A 22,805-nucleotide genomic window follows, 5' to 3' on the forward strand; every position below is an offset into this window, starting at 1 on the left:
TGGTTAGCGGTCAGTAGTGGTGATGGTCGTTCTGATGGCTAGCTGCGTACGTTGGAATGGAAAATAGACGACGACCAGGAATTCGAGTCCCCAACTGGCTGAGCTTTTGCCGTGATTTGTTCCGGTGCTGGTGCGCGTTCTGATTCGGATGCGTAAATGGTAATCGTAGAAATTCAGTCTGTAAATCTGTACCTGACAAGCTCAAGTGCTACGTGTGTAATGGATTACTCCGTGTAACAACGAAAGGATATTCAGAATGACACAGCGAATGTTTACAACTTTTCATACATCTAGGGTACATGCATGTTCCAACACAGCAATACATACTTTTATGCACTATCATATTCAGAAATTGTCCATAATAACAGAGCCCAGCCCCAGCCATCCAGAACATGGATCTAACTAGCTAGTTGCCACCTACCTCTTTTGCATGCTCTGTAGCCTGTACCATGGCAGCAGGGACGACCAAGTATCGCCATCGTCCCAAGATCAAAGAGAGAGAGGAAAAAAGGTTGAAAGAAACCGAATTACCTTGTTCCTAGACAGCAGTACAGCACTGCTCCAAAATGTGAAGTGAACTACTGGAAAACCCAACCATGCAGATCGAGGTGACATGCAGCCTGCAGGCAGGAGAAGCGTGTGTGCAGCTACCAGGACTCTCTAGTAGTTCTCCGGTATGATGGAGAGCCGCGGCCTCCACGCGTCCCGGCACGGGCTCATCGCTACGCTGCCACCGTTGACGCTGCCGTCGCCGCCGAGGCCGGCGCTGAGCTCCGCCTCCATCACGGTGGCGCTCCTCTCCGCCGCGTCGCGCTGCTCCAGCCTCGCCACCAGCTCCGCGATGTCCTTCCTCCTCATCACGATCTTCACCCGCCGCACGCCGCCGCCGTCCTCGCCGCAGCCGGCCGGCTCCACGCGGCACCCGGGGCGCCACGCCTCCTCCCCGCCGTCGCCTTCCTCCGACGCCGGCGTGTCCGCGACCGGCACGACGTGCCTCGACCGCGCTGCTGCCCTGACGTTCCTGCGGCGGGCCGGACGACTCTTCTGCTTCCTCCTCCTCTTCTTGGCGGCGGCGTTTTCAACCTCGTCGGCCTCGTGGTGGCGCACGCATGCGCATGGCAATGGCAGTGGCAGGCTGTTGCCCATGCCGTGTCTCGTCAAGAGCGTGTGCGCGTGTGGCCAAGCGACAGTGAGGAAAAGGAGGCTGGTATGTGTGTGTTAAAGATTGGCATTTTCGTCTACCAGTGATTATATAGCGACGAGGCGTACTCGGAGTAAGCGACAGGGAGGGAAGGAAGGAGATTTGGTCAGAAGTAAGAGGACGTGCATGATGGGGTGTAGACTGACACCACAGGTGTTGCCGTTTCAGTCTGAGTCCATATGGTTATGGCCTTATGGGGCATCAGTCAATGTGTGGGTGATATGTGCTAGATGTGGCCATTGTTCGGCCGTCAAGCACGTAAAAGACTGAAGCTTGTTGGGTTTCAGCGGGTTGGCTGATTGCTTATTTGCAAGTGTTCATGCAAAAAGAAATTAAAAAGCTAGCTCTAGTTAAAAAGGAGATGCACAGAAGAAGAGCAACAGTTACCACTTACCACAGATACGGAGAGTATTATTGTAAAGGCGTGTCACATTGGGGGAAGAAGTTGCAACGAAATGAGGTTTAAACTCATAAGTTGTGCTGGGAGCTAGTTGAGGTCTTCGGTGATAGTTTGTCAGACAGAACGCAACAAAACTAAGGCTCTATTTCGTTTAAGGTCAAACATATTGCAATTGCCTATAAGATCTATAGTAGTATGAAAAGCTGAAGGGGCTCAGTATTCTTCACCGTTCAAGGGTCAACCTCCGCTACGTGTTCCTTAAAATCCCCCCTAATCATTCGCCCAAAGTTTCAGTCTGCGATGAAGAGCAGCCATGCATATTGCCTCGCAAGAAATAGGACCGGTCAAGCAGGGAATGTGAACTCAATCAAGATTCATGGATGGATATAGAGTGCTAGTCTTATTACGGTACTGTTATTTGAGTATAAAAACCGCATTCCTGTCGAAGTATCTGTCGTCAAAACAAGAATTAGACGCCAGGGCAGGCATTGCTATCCAGCTAGTGATCTCAGTTGACAGCGACATCCTCTCTAGAGTCAAGACTAATGATGCACGACTTTGATCCAATCATACAAAGCACAAAAACAGTTAAGCAACACCCGACCTTGTCATGCAGAGATGATAGGGTAATTTAGGAACACATCAAAGCATAGTTCGCAGACATCACAGGACTGGGTTACAGTTACAGAGCCAATACACAAATTTTCATTGAACTGATCCACACACACACACACACACACACACACACACCCCTCTTATCAATGATTCAAAATTCCAAACACACCAGAGTTTTTGTGTAGTAGTATCAGTTCTATACATGCACCCGAGAAGAGATACAAAGAGAGATACAGTTCAATAAATAATTGCTAACAAATTTTGCATCTATAAGATATACGTTGATCCTACAACTACAAACCCGGCATTTCTTCTCAAGAAGAAGCAGGAAAGAACAGCATATATGCACCCAAAAGAATTTCCTACTGCTGTCAACCTACTACCTATAATTTATAACACAGGGGTTCTCATTTCTCTATGCTAAACGAGCCCTTTCTTTATTGTTTTTACAGCTAAAAAGCTGCAATTTGTTTTCTCAGCACTGACATAGAAACACGTATCTACAAAAAGAAGTTACAGAAATGCTTTCTTTGCTTATGCCGCGACAGGTCGAACCAGACCTTCACTTGGACTTGGGGCAGCAACGTCCTCAGCGGCATTTGTTCTCTCTCTTGACAGGTACTTGTCAACAGCTGCCGCAGCTTCCCTCCCCTCTGCGATTGCCCAAACAACCAGTGATTGTCCACGCCTGCAGTCTCCAGCAGCAAACACACCCTCCACATTAGTCGCAAAGTTCCCAAACTGAGCCATGAAGTTTGATCGCTTGTCTTGCTCTAAACCCAGTTTCTTGGCAATGTCCTGCAGAAGGATAGGCATTATTTTGTTAGTTGATCCAAAATCAAATATCTGCTAGTACCACACTAATCTTTTACGGGAAATAGGTTGGGAAACTAACCGCTACGTTCCATGACCGTGTCACACATGAAACAATCAAATTAATCAATGTAATGCAGCTAGTCTTGTACGCCAGTTCTTGTGGACAGCACACGCATGTATTCAAAGCTGGAATTCCAGGTTCTCAAGCAGCGTAACAACAGGAACCTGAAACTGAATTCACATTTAACTAACATAGGAACTGGCAGCATTGGAGGGAATGGCCCTCGATTCAACACCAAAAAACTACCTAGGTTACAGAGAATACAATGGTATCCTATATAAATCTCCTATGCATACATGATACAACAATGCCAACTCAATGCCTCACGACGAGATCAAGAAAACTCGACTAACGATGCATTAACCTCTCTAATTGATCATAATCGTTTAATCGCACTTCCTTTGTAGAGTACATGATAAATTAGACACTATCCCTGGCAGTGCAGTGCGCCCCAATTTTCTTCTCAGATGTCATAAAAACTGTACCCAATCAAGGTGACGACTGACGAGAAAACTTCAGAGTCAGTCAGCCAACTTCCAGAGGCCTCCGTTTGTCACCTTTGAAGGAACTGATTTCTCACGGTATTGCAGATCTCATCTGCCACACCAGCGTTTTCATGTAGGAATTTCTCAGCATCCGCCTTGCCAGGCAGGAACACGCCGTTGATCCAATACCCAGATCCATCCTTCACAACAACTCCGACAGAGGAAGCCATCTCCAGGATCTCAGATTCATGGCAGATCCCCTTCCCAAATCTGATGTCGATGCTGGCTTCCTTCAGACTCGCTGGTGCTAATTTGTTCTTGATGATCTGCACTGATATACCAATGCCAGTAGCCTGCATAAGCACACTACCATTAGTATCAGTGTAAGTTTGATGTGTTATCATGAGGCTGTGTGAAAGACCCCTACCTGGTCTTCACTATAGCGCAGTTCCCTTCTTGAAGTCCTCATTCTGACTGCAGCATAAAATCCTAACGCGTTACCACCGCAAGGCACCTCCTTGTAGATCCCAGGAAACGGATTTGAGCTCAACTTTGTTCTGACCTACAAATATCACCAATAAATAAAGCCAAAGTAAGGCAGAAACATCGTTGCCCATATGTTAAAAGAAATCAAGACATATAAATGATGTCATACCTGATTCACAAAAATAATAAGTGATTCAGAGCGACACAAAGTGTACTGAATTTTCCTAAGTGCCCGAGTCATCAAACGGGATTGAATGTCTTCAGAATTAGTGTATATTTCGCCTTCTATTTCACATTTGGGAATAAGTGCTGCCACCTGTCACAAGTCCAATAAAATCAAGGTAAACATAACATGGTGTCAGTACCACACACATAAAGAGGTAGATATGCCCAGACAGTGGTATGCATCTGAACCACAGGGATGCCTATCAGCAATTCTTAGATCCATATTCTAGCTTTGTGTTACTTGGGAGAGCATACTCTTCATAATAAGTAAGGAACTGAAACACATAACAGAAAAATATACTGAAAATGACATAGGGAAGTAACATACACTATCCACAACAACAACAGCAACAGATCCACCAACAAGAGTGTTTACAATGCTCAAAGAATTTTCAGCGGAATCAGGTTGGGCTATTAAGAGCCTTTCACTGTCTACACCAATGGCTTCTGCAAATGAAGGGTTAAAAGCGTTTTCTGCATCAATATAAGCACAATAACCTGCAAATATGCCAGTCACAATGAAAATCAGTTATTCCATTCAGTAATAAGAGAAGGAAATATTAAATGTCTTGCGCAAACAAAGGCAATAAGATTTTTTCAATAGATTCGTCTATCTGAATAGTAAGAACAGGAGAACACTTGCTGATAATCTTTACCGATGCTTGTAAAGTAAAGTAATAAAATCTGGCAAGCAGATGATAAATGTATTGATAAAAGATTGCAGTAATACTAGGTAACTCCCAAGTATAAAATAAGTCAATAAAATGGAGAAAATATTTCAGGAGTACTATAGAACAAAATAGTAAACAGAAATATGCGCAAACATTAAAAAAAGGAGAAAAAAGGGGCATCAGAAAAGAAACTCGGACCTCCATTCTTTTGAGCTTCCTTGACAACATGAAGTGCAAGTGTTGTCTTCCCAGATGCCTCTTTCCCAAATATCTCCACCATTCTACCCTGTAGAGATATTCCAATCAGTAATTTGCCAAGCAGGGCCAAAAATACATAATGATACAACATCAAGTTCCATATAATATACTGCCACGGATCAAATTTCTCAAAGTGTTGATATTCAACACTGCTGACCAGAGAAAGACAGCAAAGAAGACATGGAAAATTATGATGGCAACATTTCTAGTCAAGACATCCTCTCAAAAAGAAATTTTAGGCAAGAGATGAGCATGAATGTGTTCTGGTGCTTATACTTTATGAGCAGAGATGCTGAAGACAAAATGCACTTTTGTAGAGGCTAAGTATAACTAAATTAGCATGCTTACAAATTGCAAAGAAAGGAACCTTTGCGACTAATGATTAGGTCGACGTGATGCATAGAGTAGATAGGCATCAAAAGATACAAAGAACCAGATGAATAATCAATGACTGTTGAACTGTATGGTATCCATTAAGTGTATATGAATACTCAATAAAGTATAAAGTGAATACCTCAAGAAATATAAAACAACAAAGTATCATACTAATACTTAAAAATGATATGGTAACACATTATGACCTTTGGTAATCCTCCAATGCCGAGAGCAAGATCAAGCTTAAGAGAACCAGTAGAGATGACAGATGCACGTCTTGTACGGGAAAATCGCTCCAAACATAGATTAGATTCTCTATCAAAATCACTTGCAAGTTGAGAGACAGCAACATTTAGTGATGACTCCTTCTCAAGAGCTTTTGCTTCATCAAGTGGGATATCAGTCTCATAGTCTATCTGCATATCAACTGGGAATTTGTACATACTCCTGAGTAACATTGCAACTCATAAGGTAGTGTGGATACAGAACGCCAGAGAATAACTGTATAACGTTGGAAATAATCAATTATCTTATATGTACTTTAAAAAGTTGCTTCGTTCAGGAACAGTAAAGGTGGGATCTTTTATGGTAGAAACAATAAACATTAACAAACATTTGAGCACAAACATTTGAGCAATGATTTGGTAAATGGGTATACCTGTGGTTGACATCGAACGACCTTTAGACCAAAAAGAACAAAATGCCTCTCTTTTCCCATTCTAGCAAATCAGAGAGAAGAAAAGGTGATCAGCAATCTGTGCAAATATCTTGAAGTATGAGCAAGTTAAGCATTCTGGAACTCCACTTATGAAGGCATAAAGTCAGTGAGACATATACGAAACAGCAAAGCAGCACATAAACTAAAAGCCACCATTCTCACGAAGTGGAAAAACGCTAGGAATAGCACTATTTTACAGCGCACAGTGCTTATTTTCTTCATCTGTCATACTGCTATGCTAGTAGCTTATGCACATGAGCAGTACACTCATGTTTAATCCAACACGGGCAATTTACGACAACAATTAGCAAAAAGTTATTCTCTGTCTGATTCAAAAGTCTCCATTACAAAAAAAAAAAAGATCCCCAGCACATGGAAACAAACCACAAGCCCAGACGCGATGGAGCGGCAGAGAGATGTTGGGGCAAACCTGGTGGGGAAAGCGGCGGAGAGGAGAGGGTGCGGATGTTGTGGCGTTACTCCAGCCCGCGCGGGAGAGCTGGGCGGCGGCGCCGGCGGCTTGTCGGAGGAGAGTGGAGGAAGAGGAGAGCAGCCCTCGCATGGCGGCGGCGGTCGCGGATCAGTGGGTCGCGCGCGCGCTGCTGAGCTGCCTCTGTCGGCCGGCCCGTCGCTGGGCTATTCCTTCTTTCTCTAGCGAATATACTCATTTTCATTGAATTGATCCCTCTCTTATCAATGATACAAAATTTTTAAAACTCCAAAGTTTTTGTGTGGTAGTATCAGCTCTATACATGCACCCGAGGAGAGATACAGTTTAATAAATAATTGTTAACAATTTTTGCATCTATAAGATATACATTGATCCTACAACTACGAACCGGCATTTCCTCACAAGCAGGAAAGAACAGCATATATGCACCCAAAAGAATTTCCTACTGCTGTCAACCTAATACCTAATTTATAACACAAGGGTTATCATTTCTCTATGCTAAACGAGCCCTTTCTTTATTGTTTTTACAGCTAAAAACCGCACTTTGTTTTCTCAGCACTGAAGTGGAAAAACATATCTACAAAAGTTACAGAAATGCTTTCTTTGCTTATGCCGCGACAGGTTGAACCAGACCTTCACTTGGACTTGGGGCAGCAACGTCCTCAGCAGCATTTGTTCTCTCTCTTGACAGGTACTTGTCAACAGCTGCCGCAGCTTCCCTCCCCTCTGCGATTGCCCAAACAACCAGTGATTGTCCACGCCTGCAGTCTCCAGCAGCAAACACACCCTCCACATTAGTCGCAAAGTTCCCAAACTGAGCCATGAAATTTGATCGCTTGTCTTGCTCTAAACCCAGTTTCTTGGCAATGTCCTGCAGAAGGATAGGCACTATTTTGTTAGTTGATCCAAACTCAAATATCTGCTAGTACCACACTAATCTTTTACGGGAAATAGGTTGGGAAACTAACCGCTTCAGGACCCAAGAATCCCATAGCTAAGAGAACAAGATCAGCCTCGATTATTTCTTGTGAACCTTCAATTTCCTTGAATTGAAATCTTCCATCCACTTTGCCCCATTCAACACGTACTACCTCAAGGGCCTTCACTTTTCCATTTTCGTCTCCGATAAAACGTTTGGTGAGGATTTGGTAATTTCTTGGATCTTTTCCAAACTTGCTAGCTGCTTCTTGGTGGCCATAGTCAATTCGGAAGATCCTCGGGTACTATATAGAAGCACCACAATGAGAATGAATCGCAGCATAATGATGCTAATGGAATCGAAGGTGTGACATAAGTAACAACACATTGCTTACAATTCATACATCTGTATCAGCAAGGTAATGAAGATGTTATCACTTTTCACAATTTTATTACGAACCTGTGGCCATGGATTGTCAGGAGCCCTCTCTCTTGGTGGTTCTGGTAGAAGTTCAAGATTTACAATGTTACTGCAACCATGCCTGATGGAAGTCCCAATACAATCCGTGCCTGTGTCTCCACCGCCAATTACAACAACCTTTCTCCCTCTAGCTGATATGTAGTTACCATCCTCTAAGTTGCTGTCAAGCAAACTTTTGGTATTGGCATGAAGAAATTCCATAGCAAAATGGATGCCTGATAGTTCACGTCCAGGAATAGGGAGATCTCTGCTCAATGATAATGCTCTAGATATTAGCAAATTCTCAAATACATATAAATTAAAAACATATTATTAAAAGATATGACCAACATAACCATATAGTCTAGACTTTTTATTGGTGTTAAGGACGACATCAGCCAAATAATTTGAACTCCAGCATTTTGAAGTGTTTATTGATCACCTTGGCCTTGTAGCCCCACAAGCCAAAATAACTGCATCACTTTCAGATCGGAGCTTCTCAATAGAGTACTGAGGATCAGTTCCAACATGAGCATTAACAACGAATGTAACCCCCTCCTCAGCCATTAAATTAACACGGCGCTGAACGATGTCAGCTTTGTCAGCCTTCATGTTTGGCACCCCATACATCATCAGGCCTCCAATACGGTCAGCACGTTCAAACACAGTTGCAAAATGACCCATCTTGTTCAGTTGATCTGCAGCAGCTAAACCAGCTGGGCCGCTTCCAACAATAGCAACTTTCTTTCTGCAGATTAAATAGTGTAGATGTAACTATTAAGACATGCTTTCACTCGTGCAGTACCAAAATGGGCCAAAAGATGGCAACAAAAAGCATACCCGGTTCTCTGAAGTGGAGGGCGTGGTACCATCCATCCCTCTTTGAAGCCTTTGTCTATGATGGCACACTCTATGCCTTTTATAGATACTGGATTTTCTATAATGCCAAGCACGCACGAGCCCTCACAAGGAGCAGGGCAAACTCGTCCAGTGAACTCAGGGAAGTTGTTGGTCTCAAGTAGGCGATACAAGGCTTCACGCCATCTGTTCTGATAAACTAATTCGTTGAATTCAGGAATCTTATTTCCAAGAGGACAGCCGGCACCAAAATTTTCCTGCAGAATTTTTAACCAATAAAATTATAAAATCATACCGCAAATGCTTAACATTTGTAGATCTATTATGTGGTTTATTATAATAAGGAACCATAATTTGCAACCAAAAGAATATTACTGCCTCTCTTTATGCCAGCATAGAAAAGAACATTAAGATCTTCAAATTTTGACAAAAAAAAGGGCATGTATATAAATATACTGTTAAGAAAACCAAGCTTCGCAGCAACAATGGGTAACTACCTGTCCTAATTACTGAAAAATGGTGCCTGTGACAAACGATAACATATACACCACTCGTGATGTTGGTTTCATAATGTTTTCAATTTTGTAAAAGATGCTGGGAAACAAATTCTGACAAAACTTTGTTCAGTTATAGTTCCTGCTATTCTGGCAATGATGATGTCAGAAAACTGATGATAATAGATTTACATTCATATTTTTTGAAGCAGCAAACTTAAAACAGATAGCAGAATTTTGAGTGTCACCTGATGACAGAAAGGAGTGCTACAACTCATGCACCGAGCAGATTGTGTGTTTAGTAGTGGCCCAGGAACCAGTTCATTTGTAACTTCATTCCAATCCTCAACACGCTCATTTGCGTCTCTATAAGAAATCCCCTCTCGATCATATGTTATGAAACCTCGAGAATTTTCAGCATTGAAAACTTGCGTTGGTCGGCTAGATGACTTTTTGCCCTTCACTTTCTGCATACCAAAATGATTAGAAGTCACACCCAAAAACCATTCACAATGAAGAAAGATAATATTTTTGAGAAGGATAACATTAACTTCCAATAGATAATTTAGATATTACAATAATTTCCATTTAAACCATATATACCTTCGTCATTATTGAAATGCCATTTGGAGCTTTAATCACTTCACCTGCCTTCTTATCCAACCCTGCTTTTCTTGCTTTTTGCTCTGCTTCTTTTGCAACCTTTTCCACCTTCATATTCTCCAAAACCCGCTTGTAATCTCTTGGAAATACTTTTACAAATTTTGGAAGAAGATCCTCGAAATTAGAGAGTATGTCTTTCGCCAAAACACTTTCTGTGTTGAGTCTATGTTGTTCTACCATCATTCTTAACGTTACAATGTCATCCTCTTCATCTACACTATACAGATCAACTGACTCATGATTGCAACGAGTACTGAACATCCCGTCCAGATCATAAACATAAGCAATACCCCCACTCATGCCAGCAGCAAAGTTTCTACCAGTTTTTCCCAGAATGACGACAGTGCCTCCTGTCATGTACTCACATCCATGATCGCCAATTCCTTCAACTACTGCTTGAGCACCTGAATTGCGGACACAAAACCTTTCTGCTGCCATACCATTAAAATATGCTTCTCCCTTGGTAGAACCATAGAGGGCTACATTACCAATCACAATATTGTCCTGCGGGATAAATCGACTGTTTCTGGGTGGGTACACAACAATCTTCCCACCAGATAATCCTTTACCAACATAATCATTGCTGTCTCCTTCAAGCTCAAGAGTGATTCCAGGACACAGAAAAGCACCAAAACTTTGACCAGCACTCCCATTGAGTTTAATATGGATGGTATCTGGAGGCAGTCCAGACATACGATATCGCTTTGTCACTTCATGGCTGAGCATAGTGCCCACAGCTCGATTAGTGTTTCTGACTGGTGTCTCAGTGAAAACACGAAAGCCTTTTTCAAGAGCAGCTCTAGAGGAGACTATGAGTTTGTTATCTAATGCCATATCAAGGCCATGATCTTGTTTCTCAACGCAATACTGAACAGCATCAGGGCTAATCTCAGCAGCTGGTTTCAGAATCAGTGAGAGATCAATGTTCTGAAGTTTCTCATTGCCTTTCAGTACGTCTGGATCAACCTCAAGCATATCTGATCGCCCAACCATTTCATTGATGGTGCGGAAACCAAGCTGAGACATGATTTCTCTTACCTCTTCGGCAAGCATGAAGAAGAAGTTTATGACATGCTCTGGCTTTCCTGCAAACTTTTCTCTGAGCACTGGATCTTGTGTAGCAATCCCAACCGGACAAGTGTTAGTATGACACTTCCTCATCATAATGCAACCAAGTACAATTAGTGGGGCTGTGCTAAATCCAAATTCCTCCGCCCCAAGTAAACAAGCGATAACAACATCTCTACCGATTTTCAATTGTCCATCTGTCTGAAGAACAGCTCGGCCACGGAGCCCATTTGCCACTAGAGTCTGATGTATCTCAGCTAATCCAAGCTCCCAAGGAAGTCCAGCATTTTTAATTCCTGTCCATCTAGAAGCTCCTGTTCCTCCATCATGCCCAGAGATGAGAATATGGTCTGCATGTCCTTTCACAACACCACTAGCGACAACTCCTACGCCAACCTCAGAGACTAGTTTGACGCTGATTCTGGCCTCTGGGTTTGAATTCTAAAAAAGAATGGAGAACAATAACATAAGCAAGCAACATTTTCGAGGAACAGTGCTCGTAACTGCAATTTCAACTACAAATAGCAATCCATGAATAAAGTAATGCGGACAGCTCGATACTTATACTAAGTGGTACTAACAATATTCTCTTTAAAAGATAGCCATAAGCATATATAGCAGGATTACTGGAAAATCATCATGACAGCATACCTTAAGGTCATAGATCAGTTGTGCAAGATCTTCAATGGAGTATATATCATGATGAGGAGGTGGGCTAATGAGTCCTACGCCAGCTGTAGAATGTCTTGTAACTGCAATGTCACCTATAACCTTGTGACCTGGGAGCTCGCCCCCTTCACCAGGTTTTGCGCCCTGTACAATTAGAAGGGAAAGATATAAAATTATTCAACATGACGAATTTGCGATAGTATAATAACATTACTCTTCGTGCATATGTTGTAGAATTAGGTACTTTTGAGTCAAACACAGTACACATAGTGATGCAGAAGTTGTAATAGTTGTACACTAATATAGTTATATACCTGAGCCATTTTTATCTGAAGCTCAATAGCATTTGTCAGATAATAGATAGAAACTCCAAATCTTCCACTTGCAACCTGCTTGATTGCACTTATCATCGGATTCATCGAACCATCAGCTAGAGGCTCCATGCGAGATGCTTGTTCCCCTCCCTCGCCTTTATATAAATGCATCCCAGTTAACATATGAAATGGAACTAGTTAGTAACTATACTAGCAATTTTATAATTGAAGCAAATAACATGGACAAGCAAATCAAAAATAAAATATGATACGCACTGTTGCAAGTAAGGATGTAATGAACAAGAGTTAAGAAACAACTTTGACCGACATGAAAGGGCATGTGACAGAAAAAAGTAATCCCTCCTCCTTTTGTAAGGCGTGGTTTGAGCCCATGTGGTCTCCAATGCCACACTTTGGCCGTTAATATCTTATATATTATAATATTCATGACCATGAAATTGGCATCATATGAAAGTTTTTTCAAACATGAACTTAATTATGCAAAACTTTTATGGTATATCACATATAAATTTTGGGTTGTGTGCGCACCTCATATAGAAAGAAAAGGAAGGAGAATTTGTCTAAAATGTAACATATTTGGAAGGAATATAATAAATGAGAATCGGATGGAAACTAAAATACAACCTATTATATCAATTCTACACCATCAAAAGCCAACTTCCCATAGAGACCCCTGAGGGCCCTGACTATCCTACTTTACTATCATGCCCCCTGCTATCTAGTGATACTGATAAGTGATAATGCCTCCTCAACCTAGACCACCCAAAGTTGATCCTGCGGACAATATTATAATTTTGGTTCTCCGAATCTAAACGTGGTTCCTACCTACTGTAAAATTTAAGACGCTTGAGTTCTTACTTCTTGATTGGGACCCCATCGAAAAGTAATATTATTACCAGTTTTCAGATGAAAAACAGTTCGGAAATTTACGTAAGCACAACTACATTGATCTCAGGTAAAGTGTGCTTCAAGAATCTAACAGAGCAGTTGTTTTCAGTAGTTGACATCAAGGAATAAGAATAGTAGAACAAAAGTTCAGACATGAAGTGAGCAAATATGCAATACATAGTTCACTTGGCATTTAAGAATATCAATCTTTCCTAAATAAATATGATATTCATAACAATGGCCAGGGTCATTTCATTTATGGTGGAAAATACCTGTATTAGATTTTCCTCCCAGAATGTTGAGAGCCTTAGCAAGGGTTGTGTGAGCTTCCCAGGAAATGGATCCATAACTCATTGCTCCAGTACAAAATCGCTTCACTATCTCACTTGCAGGTTCAACCTCATCCAAGGAAATCCTGACTGGAATTTCTCTAAACTTCAGCATACCACGCAGAGTGCAGTACCTACTCAGCTCCTGAGTACGTCTAGAATATTCTTTGTAAGCTTCCCTGCTGTCAAGTCTAGTTGCTTCTTGTAATTTTGCAATGGCAAACGGATCATTAAGATGTAGTTCTCCATTTTTCGTCCAGTGGTAATCCCCAGGGTTGGGAACAGCGTTTGCATCTGCACTTCCAGATGGTAAAGTTCTTGATGGGAACGCCAAATCATGGAGATAAAGTGCATCTTGTGCAAGCATTTCAAAAGTAGCGCCCTCGACTCTACTAGGAGTGCCTTCAAAACACTTGCTGGTCACTTCTGAAGCAAGACCAAGAGCCTCAAAAATCTGAGCACCTTTGTACGATGCCAGGGTGGATATCCCCATCTTAGCAAGAACCTTCATTATTCCATAGTTAGAAGCATTGAAATACTTGTTAATAAGTTCTTCTTGTGGATATGGCTGCCCATCACCTTTAGAAGCTATCTTCCCATCAATCTGTAACCGGCATATGGTTTCTATGGCCAAATAAGGGCATATAGCATCTGCACCAAACCCGATAAGGGTACAGAAATGGTGCACTTCACGAGGTTCAGCAGAATCAACAAGCAAACCTATGCGTGTCCTCTCAAGATTTGAGACAAGATGTTGATGAACAGCTCCAACTGCCAATAGGGGACTGACAGGTACACGATCCAGAGAGAAACCTGTATGAATTTTTCAGTTGAAATATGACATTTTAAGCCTCCAAATGCTATGGAGTATGGAACAAGTAATCTTACGATATCAAGCATTAAAATGCATAGCACATATCATTATTAATCGAGTGTTGTTGCAGGTATCAGACATTCAAACTGGCAAAGATGAAAGCAGACTGAATAGGACAAAATCTAGTTTTCTACTGGAATTGGGGCAGTTCTGGCCCTTGATCCCAAAATGAGATAGTAGGATTTTAATCAACTATATGTAAGGGACAATTTTAAAATGTTATATGTTTAATATGCTGTGATGAAAAATAACAGGAGAAAATAAAACCGATGGTACTGCATGCTGCAGTAATACAAAATAAATAGATCTCTGAGCAGTTGCTATTAACATGCATGAACAATAAGCAATTCATGGTAATATTGAGGCAGATAAAGATAAATCTAGATTTCATGGACAATTTAAGTTATGCCTGCTGACTGCAGAGTACTTCTGTATTATGAACTGCACTCACCTCTATCAGAGAGAACTAAAATAGTGTATCCCTCACGTATAGCTTCACGCGCTTGAGCACAAAGTTTATCCAAAGTCTGCTCTAATCCTTTTCTGCCATACTTTTTAGGATAAGTTATGTCAAGCACTTTGCTGCGCCAATCACGAAAATTCATCTTTTTAATAGCCTCCATTTCATGAATATGCAGTAAAGGACCTTCAAGTTTCAGGCGATGGCACTGATGTTCTGTTGTTTCAGATAGGTCACCTTCTGGACCAATCATACACTCCTTGGATGTGACAATTTTTTCTCTAATTGGGTCAATTGGTGGATTCGTAACCTGAGCAAACATCTGCTTGAAGTACTCATAAGTTAGCTTCTCTCTATTTGACATCACAGCGAGGGGTGTGTCATTTCCCATTGATCCTAGAGCTTCTACTCCATTTTTGGCCATTGGAAGCAACAGCATTTCCAGGGTTTCTAATGTATACCTGAAGCCAATCAACTCGTTTATGTGTAAAAGAAACATATAAAATACTAAGGTTGAGGTGTTGCTTACCCAAAGGCTTTTAGTGGGGCCAAAATTCCATGGATACCAACAGCTTCCTTGTTCTCGTTCTGTTGCTGCACCAAAGTGTAGAAGAAGCCATAAGTTAGTCCATATTAGTGGTTTTTTCAGAAACAACTCCTAGCCCTACAAAATAAGTGAAAGCCAGAAAAATTATGGACTTACTGGAAGCGCAGCAATCCTAGGAGCAATTCTTTCGGTTTCAGGTACAGAGTCTATTATATCCATAAGTTGTATCCTTTGTCTCTCCAGCCACTCCCCGTATGGGTGGGCTCTTGAGTATTGTTTCTTCAGTGCGTCATCATCCACGATGCAATGGTTCTCAAAATCAACTAAAAGCATCATACCAGGGTTTAGCCTACCCTTTCTCCTCACGTCGTCAATTGGGATATCAACCACACCAACTTCACTAGCCATGATCACCCGGCCAGTGTATGTCACATAAAAACGGCCAGGCCTCAAGCCATTACGATCCAGGGTAGCACCAAGATAACGTCCATCAGTAACTGTGTGAGAAAACAAGGTCAACAGAAATGAAGTCATCCATCAGAACTCATAGGGAAAGAAATATTAAGGAAAGATTTTAATGTTTTCATATTTTTTTACATGATACGAGAGCTGGTCCGTCCCAAGGCTCCATAAGGGCTGAAAAGTATTCATACAAAGCTTTTCTCTCAGGGTCCATGTTTGTATCATTGTGCCATGCCTCAGGGATCATCATCATTACAGCCTCTGGCAAGCTTCTTCCAGATTGGATGAGGAGCTCAAGAACGTTATCAAATGCACCTGAATTTATGAGCATTCTCACACTCAATCAATGCCTTTAACAAGATAAATATAATTTAGTTTGCCAAGTTAAAAGTCATATACTACACATGCACACAGTTCGCTTTCAGAAACACAGAACTAGTATCCTAGTATATATTTCTACTTCTTTTTTTCTTTGGCATGTGTAGATAGAAAATGGAACCTGAATCTGAAGACGTAGAATCCACTATTGGCAGTAGTTTTGACATTTCATCCCTTGATAGACCGAGTCCCTTGCACTTCAAAAGACCTTCACGTGCTTTCATCCTATCAAACACAAATAAAACACATTGCAATCGAGTATGGTGAAATTCATGCCCCAATGCTTCAGTCACGTGGAAATCATTGCTTACAAGATCGAGTAAATTATGAAAAAAATATGCTCAGTAAATTCACCAGTTCTTGTTCCCTCTAAGGGTATTGATCTCGCCGTTATGTCCCAAAACACGCATTGGCTGTGCGCGATCCCAGCTGGGGAAGGTGTTCGTGGAGAATCTTGAGTGTACCTGTTTGCATGCATGACTTTTGAATCATACCCTGCTCATCTGTTTTCATATATAGAATATGGAGTATGACCTCAGATAGATCGTCAGCGCTACCTAGAAGGAAATAGCTCCTAAACAGTTCGAAGAGCCCTAAGGTACTCAACAAATTTCCTTATACTACCAACTCAAAATGGTTATTGGATATCCATTAGTGCAGATTCTAATAGTTCTGTGGAGCGCATGATGAACCAATACTGAAACAGCAAGTGCATGGAACAGTGAAAAAAAGGCAATTCAATGTGTGCGTGCTTGGAAACATTTCTTGCCCTACCACATTGCTATTGGCAGTTCCCATCTCCTAATCCTAACTGTGTTTATGATTTTTTTTCTTTTTATTTGAATAAGATCAACGAGGCTACGTATTTACCAGAGCCATGTAACTTGTGAAGCTTCGATCACCTAAGTCGGCAAAGAAGTACCCCTTAAGTTGAGTCGGCTTCAGCTGACCCTTGTAAACAACAGTCCTGAGAAGAATAACAATAACAGATTTCAGAAAACAATTCTTAGAAAAAGTGGAAGACGTGAAATAAACAGATTTGGGAGGATCTCATGACACAAAGAAATCATTATTCATATGGCATCTCTTGTTCCTTATTTTCATGATCAAAATTTTCGAAACATGCTTGCTCTGATTCATATCACTGCTGAGTGCCGCAACTGAAACCTTAATCATTTCATCTTGCACACATGAAAATTGAAAGAAATGAATAGGGTGATAAAGAAGAACCTTGAAGATAGTGAGCACATGTAGAAATCTTTTGGTCCTCCACGCCGGAGACCTAAAGCTTCGCGGATGGACTTGATCGAGAATCTACGTAGGATGTACATCTGCAGTTACAATTTGCAAAAGGAAGTCGATGAACAATGTCTATTGTATTTGAAATCTATAGTTTGAAATTCGAAAGCCCATCAAATGACCTGCTGCTCAAAATCAGCCTTGGAGTGTGTGCTCTTGGATACAAACACTTGTTCAATCACAGGTTCAGTATCGAGCGCTGATTTGCCCAAGTCCGAATTGTCGGTGGGAACCCGACGCCACCCAATAACATCATGTCCCAATGACTTCGCTATCTGCAATCCAAACACGTGAAACAAAAATGAGCATGGCCTCTGTTGCAATCAGATTTTTTTCTTTCTGCTCTTTCACTAGACAAACCTCATGGAACACAAGCTTGCTCTTCTCACGGCGCTTCTCATCGGTGGGCATGAAGAACATCCCTACGGCATACTCACCTGGCCGTGGAAGCTCAAAACCACCGTCTTTGGTTACCTGCTATAACAAAAAACGAAAAAACACACCCAAAGTGAATCCCTCAACCACAGAAAGCTCTTCTCACTCGTTAACAACTCCAACTAAACTTGCCTCTCTGAAAAAGGCATGCGGCAGTGCAACAAGGATGCCAGCACCATCGCCGGTGTTCTTCTCGCAGCCGCAGGCGCCACGGTGGGACATTCTCTCGAGCATCTCGATGGCATCGTCGATCTACAGTTGAAACAGCAGCCATGGCAAACAACTCAGACATGGACACGACGTTGAACATCAGTTAGCTGCACTGCGGAAGAATCAACGCCAAGCAGCGCGCGCTTAGTCGCGTAGGTGCTCACGGTTTTGCGGCTGGGCTCGGCGGAGAGCTCGGCGATGAAGCCGACGCCACAGGAGTCGCGCTCCAAGGACGGGTCGTAGAGCCCGATGCTGCTCTCCGGTATCTTCGACATCGACCTGACGCCCGCCGCCGACGCCACAACCCCTTCATGGCGCCGCGCCGCTCGCTCAGCCCACGGCAAGGCCCGCGCGCGCTGCTGTGCGGCGGGTAGCGGCGCGCCGTGGAGAAACCGCCCGCCCTCCAGCGACACGCAGCCGCCGCAGCAGCGGCGGTGCTGCATCGCCCCGCCATACGCCGCTCCAGCCGCCCTCACCGTCGTCTGGCTACGAGGAGCCCTGCGACTGGTCGCAACTGGCGGAGCCGCCCGGAGCCTGAGAGCGAGGCCCTGCGCCGCCGACATTGCCCGGCTTTGTGGGAAGGGAGAAAGAGTGCCGCCCGGACCGCCTCCGCGCAGGTGTGGGCAGTTTACTTATCTGCGCGCAGCAACAGACAACGTTGGAGATTCCAAGGGCCCCCTGAACTATCTGAAAAAAAATCTTTAAAAATTGCTGTTGCCATGAGCTTGCAGAAAGCTCGGAGTTGTCTGCTTCCTCGCTTGCCATGGATAAAACCAATGAATGAAATCTTCGTTTTAAAAAATGAAGGTAGAGAAATCAGAATTGAGTTTGCTAGATAAACATAATGAACTAGTGGCAGTGCAGACCACATCTGAACAAGAACAACGACAGCAATGAAACGGAGCAGCAGCTGAGATCAACATGCCTACAGAAAATGTGTGGCGTTCGATCGGAGCAGAGCAAATGATACCTCCTCGGTCTTCCTTGGAGCTCGTGCAGTCGTGCTCTTCGCAAGAAGACGACGCGGGGGATTGGAACAACAGAGGAAGCGGCGGATGGATTAGGATGCCCGCCGCTTCTCGTCTCGGCGCCGCTCCGCTCGTTGTCCTTCGCTTCACTTCACCTCGCAGGATCACAAACCGCTAGACGCGCGCTGTGGAAAGATTTATAGGATTTTTGCGTGGGGCCCATTATCCGTGCTGCACCCTGTCTTTTCTTTTTTTTCTTTTATACTTCCTCCGTCCCAAATTGCAGATCAGGCTTTTTTCAGGTGTGTTGCTAGTCTATATACATAATAATATTTATGCTAGAAAAACTAAAACGACCTACAATTTGAAACAGAGAGAGTATTTTCCACCTCCGATTCGTCGCTCGTTTCATTCCGGGTTGATTCCCTTTAGCTGGCAACTACATTTTCTTCTATATTTTTTTTTACACTAAGACCAATCTCAATGCACAGTTTCATTGCACCGTTACCAAGACTGCAAACTTGGTAACTGTGCCCGCTAGATTTTATGGAGATGAAACTCCTCTCTCATATCTGAAACTCCATCATCTCTCTCCTCGTAAAAATCTTACCAAGCTAGCAAAATTGCTGATGTGGTATAAAAATTAATGTTGATGAAATTCTATATGAAACTCCGACTGATACTGACCTAATGTCACATGTCAGATACCGATAGCTTTCTTGTTAGGCTGTAATCCAAAACAAGGACGATTCCATCCATTATACAAAATGTACAGTACGAGTTAACAATTTTCATTTCCCCTATGTTACATTAATCAATGTATACACCTAAAAGGATCTATTTAAGTGGAGTATTTATCCGTTGAAAACTATGAGGAGAAAAAGAAATCAGGAATATCCTTTTCGGGAAAAAAACAAATGAAACCATGAGCAGAAACTAATCAAAATTCAAAATCAGGATCCTTCGGGGGAAAAAAGAAGTGAAAAACCAGCGGGCAAGGGTATACAATTTCCGCATCTGGAAAGGATCCACGGCGCAAAACTTGCAAAACAGCCACGTAGGCATACGGGGCCACGGTCAGCGACGAAGACGAGCCAGGACATTGGGAACGGCTACCACCGCGGTGGGGCCCGCCGGCGCCGCCGTCGCATCCGGCGGCCGTGACGAGCGCCGCGCGCTTAAGGCGAAGCCGCTTGTAATCTTCTCCCCGTTTATCGACGAAGCAGACCTCCCATTCGCCGCTGCCCTTCGGCGGCGACCGGCGTCGCAGTCCGCCCGCGCCCGATCGAGGTGAGCAGACACGCGGCGTCCGGCCGCATCAGTTTCTAAGACTCAATCAGCAATAGGTCGAGCATGACCAATTTGTGTTGGATAATTCTGAAGAACTGCGATCCATATCGTACTGTCACCAGTGCCAACGCGATCCATATCGTACTGTCACCAGTGCCAACCGGAAGATCGATCGGTCGATACAACCTGTGTTTATGACGACCCTTTTTATGGCGCCAATGGAGTTTATTGGTTCGGAGTCGATTCCTCCAGTTGGCAAGCGATGGAAGCTTGGTTAATTGGTTCAAAGTAAGATAATCAGCCTAATCACCTACTACCTCCATCCCACAAAGATCGTTCGTTTAGAAAAGTTTTATACAAGATAGTAGCAATGCTAAAAGTCCAAATTACTCCTAATAACTTTTCTTAATCGGATAGATTATTGTTGAGCAGAATTAATTATGCATGCACGCTTGCAGTAATTGTCGAACCTATTAGCCTTCCTTATTTAGCAGGTCTGACTCAGGCATCGATGGTGGAAGTAAATGATCGATTTATTAATTAGATTAGAAGGTATTATAAGAGTCTTTGTTGGATAGTCCGGAAGCTATATGAACACTCTCTATGGAATAAGTTTTGAAGGCTAAATAAACAATATTTGTGAGACGGAGGGTTATTTAGCGAGTTTGAAAGTAGTACGAAAGAAACAACACGCACAAGTCGTCGGTCAATCTTATATTGTGGTAAAAACTTTGACCGAGGGTTATCCTAGGTGCATAATCACCTCTGAAACCACCACCAAGAGTTGACAAAAGTGAAAGGGATTTCGCATTCGCCGGCCGTTGAGGCGTTGACATGCATGTTTACCATTAAAAGTTAAGCAAATGAGAGCTGAGAACTCTGAACTTTCACCTAGTATAGTAATAAATCATTGTTCAAGTTGATCTTGACGTCTACATCTGCTGGTATATTCAGGTCAGCTGCTAACATTCGAATCCGATGGCTCTCAAGATCTAGCTATAGCTGGCTACATGGAATGTCAATCACGACGACGCAGCAGTGAGAATCTCTCTAATCACATAGGTTATCACAGAGTAGTAGTTTAATCTTCGCGTGCGACGCTATTAGTGAGGTCATGGCGCGCATGCATGAATGCAACACTACCAACAAAGACCTTTATTTGGCTGCTGAGAAAACCAAGTGCCAATAAGGGCTCCTTGTTCGGAAGCCATCAATTACAAGAAGAAACCAATAGATAGTATCTACCCCCACTGCATACTCTTCTATCTATTTCAATAGATGATCAACTAATAATACTTAATGTCACTTTGTTACAATTTGATGGAGCGTGTCAATATATACTCTGCCAAGCCAGCTGCGTACGAAGATCCCAACCAAGCAGCTATTAACTTGGAAGGTATCAAAATTCCGATGACCTATTAACCCAGTCGATCGATGGAACATATACAACCTACACTTAGCTTCCATGGAGAAGAAGACCTCTTTTACGACGCACAGTACTATGCCAAATATCCGACGGTCAAGATTAATTGTATACTACTTATCTCTTCACTTATGGTACGGGTAGTATACATGAGTAATATAGATAGTATAAGGATATCACGGTAAAAAAACACAAACGACATCACTATAATATTTTTTTACAATAGCATAAAGTCTAAAATACCATTCCATTTGAAAGATCACTTTTTACAATGTAATAATTACTAAATTATCCATAATAATGAACGGTTAGATCTTTTATATACTATATACCACTAAGTAGTAGTATTGTGTACCGTAAAAGACCTCAAAGAGTAATCGGGCGCAGGCACGCACGCGCAAGAATGCTTTTGTTTGTTAAAAAAAAAGGTTCATTTCTCACATGGTTCCAAGAAAAACAGGGGGCCTAACAATTCTAGGAAGCACAAGAAGAAGAGAAGAAAATTTGCACCTAAAGCTGATCCGAACAATGAAACAACTCACAACGCATCGTTACCATCTATCCGTACATAGACAATCGTTACCAGCTATCCGTACTGCAACAAGGAACACCAAAAAAAAATCCATGCCCAATTATACGCAGGGATTAATTATCTGCTCACCAAGAAGAGGATGAGATTTTCTTCGTAGTAAGCTCCGGTCCAGGTCTTTAATTTCGCCATCGTTCTTTTAACCTGAACCTCCCAAGCTAATTGGAGAGTCCGCCTACCACGTACGTCAAATAAGCCAGTAAATGTCCGTGGTGCTCCCTGCCTTCTTGTGTTGATGGACGATGGATTGGAAGCACCTCCAAATCGCCTGCTTGGTGCCGCGTCTCTCCCTTGTAGCCGTATGAAAATCCAACGATCTTATCGAACGTCAGATCCTGATAATCCTGTCCTTTTTTTTTTTTTTGGGGGGGGGGGGGGGGGGGGGGGGGGGGGGGGATGGCATGTGTGGGGTAGCGAATGGAATGT

The 22,805-nt window shown here is 42.7% G+C and overlaps 2 protein-coding genes across 4 annotated transcripts; both read right to left on the reverse strand.

Moving 5' to 3' along the window:
• Nucleotides 1-3,175: 3,175 nt before the first annotated feature.
• LOC117848376 (DNA repair protein recA homolog 2, mitochondrial) lies at nt 3,176-6,999 on the reverse strand. Of its 3 annotated transcripts, none has more exons than XM_034729750.2 (8): nt 6,742-6,999; nt 6,252-6,312; nt 5,800-6,020; nt 5,159-5,246; nt 4,618-4,787; nt 4,234-4,380; nt 4,006-4,140; nt 3,176-3,931 (listed from the first exon to the last, which is right to left on the reverse strand). In XM_034729750.2, exons 1-8 carry the CDS (start codon nt 6,871-6,873, stop codon nt 3,647-3,649), a joined length of 1,239 nt encoding a protein of 412 aa, XP_034585641.1. In that variant the 5' UTR covers nt 6,874-6,999; the 3' UTR covers nt 3,176-3,646. The 3 variants fall into 3 exon arrangements, with proteins under 3 accessions (XP_034585641.1, XP_034585643.1, XP_034585642.1); XM_034729752.2 differs by having other exon boundaries at nt 5,800-6,040; nt 6,742-6,821; XM_034729751.2 differs by lacking the exon at nt 6,742-6,999 and having other exon boundaries at nt 5,800-6,094; nt 6,252-6,311.
• Nucleotides 7,000-7,080: 81 nt separating this feature from the next.
• Nucleotides 7,081-19,228, reverse strand: LOC117848374 (glutamate synthase 2 [NADH], chloroplastic). Its single transcript, XM_034729749.2, has 23 exons — nt 19,080-19,228; nt 18,274-18,745; nt 18,032-18,151; nt 17,825-17,938; nt 17,587-17,739; nt 17,396-17,496; nt 17,036-17,132; nt 16,520-16,629; nt 16,287-16,390; nt 15,923-16,102; nt 15,482-15,822; nt 15,308-15,372; nt 14,770-15,239; nt 13,388-14,257; nt 12,207-12,361; nt 11,875-12,036; nt 10,096-11,664; nt 9,741-9,959; nt 8,981-9,255; nt 8,583-8,888; nt 8,141-8,408; nt 7,731-7,985; nt 7,081-7,633 (listed from the first exon to the last, which is right to left on the reverse strand). The coding sequence occupies exons 2-23, from the start codon at nt 18,670-18,672 to the stop codon at nt 7,370-7,372; spliced, it is 6,597 nt and encodes a 2,198-aa protein (XP_034585640.1). The 5' UTR covers nt 18,673-18,745; nt 19,080-19,228; the 3' UTR covers nt 7,081-7,369.
• Between the last annotated feature and the right edge of the window lie 3,577 nt (nt 19,229-22,805).

Source organism: Setaria viridis, chromosome 3 (genome assembly GCF_005286985.2).
Source record: "Setaria viridis chromosome 3, Setaria_viridis_v4.0, whole genome shotgun sequence".
NCBI classification, from domain to species: domain Eukaryota; kingdom Viridiplantae; phylum Streptophyta; class Magnoliopsida; order Poales; family Poaceae; genus Setaria; species Setaria viridis.